Raw genomic sequence first — 8,106 nt, 5'->3', positions numbered from 1 at the left:
ATCTAGTCATCTATAGTCTGATGGCGAGTAAATTGAAAACTACTCTGCATCGGCGCAATCCGATGCGCATAATTGCGCATCCACCACACACATATACTGATGCACATAACGCACACACATATACATATATGCATACATATAGACGCTCGTATGTGTATCCACATACGTACATATAGACGCTCATATGCGTATTCACATACATACATACATACGCACATTTGCTATTTCAATGCAGACGCACATAAGCAAACGCATATGTATAAAATGGTTCCCACACACTATAGTTGATAACCAGAGTTATTAAAGGTATTATGTAATAATTATGATTTAATATGTACTTTAACGAGATCTAAAGTATGGAATACAGTGGACATGTCATGTTTGGTATCATACTAAATCCCTGTTTATTTGCAGACATCCGTTTCTATCGGAAAGGAAATCGCATCATGAGTCCGCTAATTATGGATAGGCAGTTATTGAATAGAATGTTATTTCTTGTATGTAGTGTTGTAGCCAGTTTTAACCAGTTCTTCAGCAGAAAAGATACACAAAGGGACTGTTGGAGAGCTGAGCTATACCCCTGACACCGTATGAACTGACCAATGACCAGAAGCAAGAACCAATGAGAACCTGTCAATTTGTCCCTTTGTTAACTCTGAAACTTGTAATGTATATAGGCTGTGTCCCGATCTCAGTGTACACTCATTCTCTTTGATGATCACAGATGTCTGGATTGATGACTGTATACGGGATCAGTGCGCATGCGTATGTATCGGCTTGTACTATTTTATTGCTTTTTACTCTAATTGCTAAATCTTTAATAGTGTTACTTTTTCTTTACATAAACAACTTTTTGTGCTTTGGAACCACACGGGAGGGTTAGGGACTCCCGGGGGGACTTAGGGTTAGGCACCTCCTGGGAGGGATAGGATTAGGCTAGGGGAAGGGTGGGTTAGGGTCAGGCACACCCAGGGGAGGTTAGGCACCCTCCCAGGAGTTAGGGTTAGGCACCCCTAAGGGAGGGTTAGGAGGGGAGAGGGTTAGGATACTTACCAGGCACAGTCGAAATCTTCATCTGCTGGATTTCCGGTATTGGTATTTCATCCGCCGAGCTTAGGTCTGGCAGTATGTCATACAGATTCCGCCGGCAGCTACATACCACCTATAATCACCAAGGATACTCAGGAGTTCACCATTGATACCCTGCAGCATCAGCCATTGACTTAACCCACAAGGTCTCTATGCTAGCACCTTATTTTGGCCATAATTTCCCTTCCTACCCCAGCCTGCTCTCCTACAGTGCACAACTATGTACGGTAATCTCTACTGTTTGTTTTCTGGTTGTTTGTTTTTGCTCTTTGGGGTGTTATAGGCTTAAGGTGCGTATCCACTTATAGCTATACAAATGAGAGCACAATTACGACACTGCAATCGTGCTCTCGTTTGTATGTCTAGTGATGTACCTAGACTGAACATTCACTCGTTCAGTCCAGGCACATCCATCATCCCCGTACATGCTGAACCTGACGCGATCATCAGGTTGACCAGCATGTACGGGCGATGATCGATATCAGAAACAACCAGCGGGCACGTGCATCACTGGTTATTTCCGACCTAAACCTGCCTGATTCATGTGCGATTTGCAAGCAATTGCATGATAAATACATCGTTATTGTGTAATCGCCTGCATATATCGCCTAGTGGATACGCCTCTTTACACTTTTGTATTCAGCTTATATGATTGACTTGACCCTTTTTGCACATCAACTATTCTTATAATTATTAGAGATCAACTTTATCTAATAAATTAAAAACCTTTTGTATAGATGCCAGGCTGCAGTAACTTCTTTTATTGCATTCCTTCCTCCAGAATCACAATTACATGATACAAGGTTTAACTGTTTACACCACTGAAATAGTTTGGATAGCGATATATGAGATATCAGGAAATAGTGGTCACTTCTACTGATTCATTCAAACCATCTGGGTGGATCAAATTCAGTTAGAACATCCAGATAACCCCCTGATAGCATAGATGGTGCCCCTGGGAGAGTTCAAATTAAATAGTATAAATTATTAATTGCATCTATATCAAGCCCTATATTAATTAATTATTATTGTTTAGATTTCCCTAGCGCTGTACATCCCTCCTCTTTTTATAGTAATGACACATCCCAATTATATGCAGATAGATCACTTCAAATTTTAAAATGCTGTGTGACTGGAGTGTTGCTACAGCCCTGTTTTGTATCAGCTCATAGACATGATTTTCTCCTGTGTGACAGCTGATATCTACCAAGATGTGACTTCTGTATAAAACATTTCCCACACTCAGAGCATGGAAATGGTTTCTTACCTTTGTGATCTCTGCTATGTAACAAGATGATCTTTCTGTGGATAACATTTTCCCACACTCTGAGCATGGAAATGGTTTCTTACCTTTGTGATCTCTGATATGTAACAAGATGATCTTTCTGTGGATAACATTTTCCCACACTCTGAGCATGGAAATGGCTTCTCTGATGTATATCTAAAGCCAATTTATATGTAAAACATTTCCCACACTCAGAGCATGTAAATGGCCGCTCATCTCTGTGACTTCTCTCATGTAGATGAAATGGTTTCTCACCTGTGTGACTTCTCTGATGTGTAACAAGAGATGATTTGTGTATAAAACATTTCCCACACTCAGGGCATGTAAATGGTTGCTCACCTGTGTGACTTCTCTGATGTTTAACAAGCTCTGATTTACGTGTAAAACATTTCCCACACTCAGGGCATGTAAATAGTTTCTCACCTGTGTGACGTCTCTGATGTGTAACAAGAGCTGATTTCTGTGTAAAATATTTCTCACACTCAGAACATGAAAATGGCCTCTCACCTGTGTGACTTCTCTGATGTGTTACAAGAGCTGATTTCTGTGTAAAACATTTCTCACACTCAGAACATGAAAATGGCTTCTCACCTGTGTGACGGCTCTGATGTGTAACCAGCTTTGATATATAAAGAAACCATTTCCCACACTCAGAACATGAAAATGGCCTCTCCTCTGTGTGACTTCTCTGATGTGTTACAAGATTTGATTTCAGCGTAAAACATTTCCCACACTCAGAACATGTAAATGGTTTATCAGGTGTATGAGCTGCACTATGTGTAACAAAAACTGAGGTATCAGGAGAACATTGGTCACAATTAGAGGGATCAGATGATATAGCTGCACTGTGAGGTACTGGATGTATATTTAGAGTAACGGGATTATCTCCTTGAGATTCCTGTGTGATGTTATCTTCTATTTGAATATCTGTAGACAAGATGAGATCTCCCTCCAAGTCATTCCTGCTTGTGCGTCCATCTGCTGGAAATACAATAACTGTATTATTATTATTCAGAGTTCTTCATAAAGCTCACACATTTCATAGCACTTTACAGAGAATATTTGGCCAATTGGCTTACAATCTATATTCATAACCATATCTACTAGTACACAAAATATGCTTAATTTGGGTCAGAAACAAATTAACCTGCCAGTATGATTTTTGCAGGAAACACATACAAACTCCACACATCATTTTGGTCGAAAATGAAACTCATGAACTTAGTGCTGTGAGTCAGCAATCCTAACCCCACTACACCACCATATTCTTATAAATGAAGAGGTTTAGCTGTTTAATTTGCAGGTACAAACGATGACCACATTATTACATTAACAAATGAACCAACAAGAAACAAGACTCTCATTGAACAGATAAAATGACACAAGCACATTATCTGCACAAGTCATAGATCCAGCCACAAGAACAATCTCAACCAGTGATGTTGGTGAACCACAATACCCATCTAGACCTCCCTCACACATAAACACGGGAAACTCGTGAGCTAATTAGCAACAACTGCGTCCACACTACACAAAGTTCTCCAGGTGGATATATATGTAGTAAAATCAGCCTCTATATGGTCCTCTGGTCATCCTCAGGGAGAGTAGTCCCACCAGAGTCATGTTACTAACTTAGGGTAATGAGTCACTGTATATAACCGCTGAGAGGGAAGGAGAGCGATAGGACAGAGCAACACAGAATGATGGCGGCACAGAGCGGGGGAGGCAGCTGGATAGAGTAGGGGAATGGTGCAGGACACAGAGCGGGGGAGGCAGCAAGACTGGATGGGGAATGTCCAAAGGTTGAGCAGGGGGGGGGGGGAGCAGGACAGGGTAGGGGAAAGGCACAGAGCAGGAGGCGGCAATAGCACAGAGCAGGGGGGGGGGAGCAGGACAGGGTAGGGGAAAGGCACAGAGCAGGAGGCGGCAGGAGAGGGGAATAGCACAGAGCGGGGGGGGGAGCAGGACAGGGGAGGGGATGTCCAAGGGTAAAGCGGGGAAGGCAGCAGGACAGGGGAGGGGAATGGCGCAGAGCGGTGGAGGCAAGAGGACAGGGTAGGCAATGTCCAAGGGCAGAGCGGGGGAGGCAGCAAGACACAGTAGGGGAATAGAGCAGGGCACAGAGGCAGCAGGACAGGCTAGGGGAATGGTGCAGGGCACAGAGTAGGGTAGGCAGCAGGACAGGGTAGGGGAACGGCACAGAGCGTGGGAGGCAACAGTACAGGGTAGGGGAATGGCGCAGAGCGGGGGAGGTAGCAGGACACAGTTGGGGAAAGGTGCAGAGGAGGCAGCAGGAGAAGGGAATGGCACAGAGTGGGGGAGGCAGCAGGACAGGGGAATGGCGCAAAGCGGTGGAGGCAGCAGTACAGGGTATGGAAACGGCACAGAGCAGGGGAGGCAGAAAAATAGGGTAAGGGAATACAGCATGGCATAGAGGCAGTAGGGGAATGGAGCAGGGCACAGAGCGGGGGAGGAAGCAGTACAGGTTAGGGGAATGGTGCAGGGCACAGAGTGGGGGAGGCAGCAGGACAGGGAATGGTGCAGGACACAGATAAGTAACAGCAGAAAGAGGAAGACAGCAGGAGGGCAGAGCAGGATACAGAGACAGGTCAGCAGATAAAGTGTAACAGTACAGAGCATCTAAGCACAGAAAGTGGAGATGCAATTGTGCAATTACGGGTGTGTGGTTGTGTCTGTGTATGATGGGTAGTACACAGTATATTGACAATCACATAATATTAAAAAATAGTGGGTATTGTCACATGTGGTAGTGCACAAGCCAGAATCATGGCTGTTATATGGGGTTTCATCACACTGACCAGTGATTTATTTAGTATAGCTACATCCCTTGTACTGATATAGAAGATACACCAGAGAGTGTGGGGAGGAGACTGGTCAGATCTCTGGGCTGGCAACACACAGTGACATGATGTGAGGGGAGAGCAGGAGTATAATAGGTGCTAATGGCTCCTGATGTATGAGATACACCAGAGAGTGTGGGGAGGAAACTGGTCAGATCTCTGGGATGGTAATACACAGTGACATGATGTGAGGGGGAGGGCAGGAGTATAATAGGGGCTGGTGGGTCCTGACTTACCCACTTGGCAGACACATTCAATGCCTTACTTTGTACTGAAAGAAGGTGGTGTAGGATAAGAGATTGTTGTAGTGACCGAGTGAGGAGAATTTGTGACTTTTTTCTGTAATAAGTGTTTATTACTCACCTGCGCCGATATCTGTAGGTATTTCCTCCTCCTTACACTGCTGATCACCCCTTACATACGTCTCTTCTTCTCCCTCTGTATGTTCTGCCTTCATAGAAGTCATATACGTCTCTTCTTTTTCCCCAGTATCTTCTGCCTTCATATAGGTCACATACGTCTTTACTTTTCCCTCTGTAACTTCTGCCTTATTATCAGTCACATATATCTCTTCTTCTCCCTCTATATCTTCTGCTTTGATATCAGTCACATATGTCTTTTCTTCTTGCTCTATATCTTCTGCCTTCATATCAGTCATATACGTCTTCTACTCCCTCTATATCTTCTGCCTTTATATCAGTCACATACGTCTCTTCTTCTCCCTCTTTATCTTCTGCCTTTATATCAGTCACATACGTCTCTTCTTCTCCCTCTTTATCTTCTGCCTTTATATCAGTCACATACGTCTCTTCTTCTCCCTTCATATCAGTCACATACGTCTCTTCTTCTCCCTCTGTATCTTCTGCCTCCATATCAGTCACATACGTCTCTTCTTCTCCCTCTGTATCTTCTGCCTCCATATCAGTCACATACGTCTCTTCTTCTCCCTCTATATCCTCTGCCTTTATATCACTCACATACGTATCTTCTTCTTCTATATGTTCAACCTTTATAAATGCCAGACCTTCATCCTATATAACCCACAACAAAAAATTATTTAAGAAAGTCTGATGAAATAAAACAAAAGAATATCAGAGTATAAGACAAACACAGCTTCTCTACAGATCATACAGTGACTGTGGCATATTGGTGAGACCCTAAATCCCACCTACTTGATTCTCCTGTGGGATCCTGCGATTCTCCTCTGTACAATCCTGTGAATACAGAGGATGGGGACATCTCTCTGGGGTATTTCTGCCACCAGGTCCATCTGTAGGAGACACACAGTAACTGTGTACTATAATATAAATATATATATATGATTAATAGATGATGTGTGTATATAGGGAGCCCCCATACCTGCTCTCCCCAATACAAAAAAATTGTCTCATCTTACCCAGTGATGTGAGGGGCCAATAATTCTCCATCATCACGTCCTTGTACAGATCCCTGTATTCCTCTATATATATTCCCCCTCCTGCATGGAGACATAGTGACATCCTAACACCTTATAAGAACCTGACACATACAATGGAACAGCCATCACCCAGACACATCCCCTGGTGTTACTGTATAATGTCCCATTCCCAGCAGTCACCTCTCCAGCCATCACCCAGACACATCCCCTGGTGTTACTGTATAATGTCCCATTCCCAGCAGTCACCTCTCCAGTCATCATCCAGAAACATCCCCTGGTGTTACTGTATAATGTCCCATTCCCAGCAGTCACCTCTCCAGCCAGCAGCTGGATGATCTTGTTGGCGAGTTCCAGGATCTTCTGGTTATTTTCTCTCTTATGTGTTAGTGAGATGGAGGCGCACACAGGGACGGCTGCTGGGTGTCTGACACTCACTGGATGTCTTCTTCACTACTGTGTAACCCTGTGTATTGGAGAAGCCATCAATAAAAGGTTGAAATTATAATTCACCTATATGGAATAGTTTTTAAGAGTTAATTGTGCATAACTGATATCACTGTGTCACTCCCGTATCCCCTCACCTCCCCAGTCATGTCCCTGTATTACTACTATAGATATTTGATGTCACTGTGACACTCCCAGATCCTCTCACCTCCCCAGTCATGTCCCTGTATTATTACTATAGATATAAGTGATGTCAGTGTATTATTACTATAGATAATGGGATTTCGGTACTTACCACAGGGGATACTGGAGACTAAGTACACTGGTGTACAGAGGCGTGGATAGTTGAGCTGGCACTTTAAATAATTCAGAAGTGTGCAGCTCCTCCCCCTCTATGCCCCACCAGCCCCTTAGTTTAGAAAAAAGGCCAAGAGGAGATGGAGAACAAGAGAAGCAAAGAGAAGCGAAAATTACACAACAAACAAAACCAAACAAACACACAGTACCAATCAAACAGACAGGCGAAAAGCGCTGAGATGGGCGTCCAGTGTTCTCTGTGGAATCAGAGAAAAGGATTTACTGGTAGGGGACACTGGAGACTTGGTTACACTGGTGATGTCCCAAACGTTTCCCCACGGGCGAGAGCACTCTGAGGAGCCTGAAGCAGCAAATGTGTCAAACTGATAAAACCACAAAGGTGTGTTCCGAGGACCAAGTAGCCACCGTGCACAATTGTATGGTGGAGGCACCCTGACGTGCCACTCATGATGTACATACAGAGCGCGTGGAATGCGCTGAAATAGACGGATGAGGTAGCCTATTGCTGCGAATATAAGCCTGTCGTATAGTCAGCTGAATCCATCTTGCCAGCATCTGTTTAGATGCCGTCCAACCCTTCCCAACAGCATCATACAGGACAAAGAGCGAATCAGTCTTACGGAAAGACGCTGCTCGAGCCACATAGACACGAAGAGCTCGAACCACATCCAGAGTCGAGGATACTCCGGAGT

At 44.1% G+C, this 8,106-nt stretch overlaps 1 protein-coding gene across 1 annotated transcript in view; it reads right to left on the bottom strand.

Annotated features, from left to right (window-relative positions):
- Positions 1-1,835: 1,835 nt before the first annotated feature.
- LOC148451065 (uncharacterized) overlaps positions 1,836-8,106 on the bottom strand; it is a 67,496-nt gene continuing 61,225 nt past the window's right edge. The window contains exon 7 of the mRNA XM_088462327.1: positions 1,836-2,976. Coding sequence (XP_088318453.1) covers positions 2,436-2,976 — 541 coding nt within the window. The 3' untranslated portion in view covers positions 1,836-2,435. The remainder of the gene's footprint in view (positions 2,977-8,106) is intronic.

The sequence above is a fragment of the Taudactylus pleione genome, unplaced genomic scaffold (assembly GCF_031769625.1).
Source record: "Taudactylus pleione unplaced genomic scaffold, aTauple2 ptg001186l, whole genome shotgun sequence".
NCBI classification, from domain to species: domain Eukaryota; kingdom Metazoa; phylum Chordata; class Amphibia; order Anura; family Myobatrachidae; genus Taudactylus; species Taudactylus pleione.
Note: the sequence above shows the minus strand (reverse complement) of the source record. Positions and strands in the feature narration are given on the sequence as shown.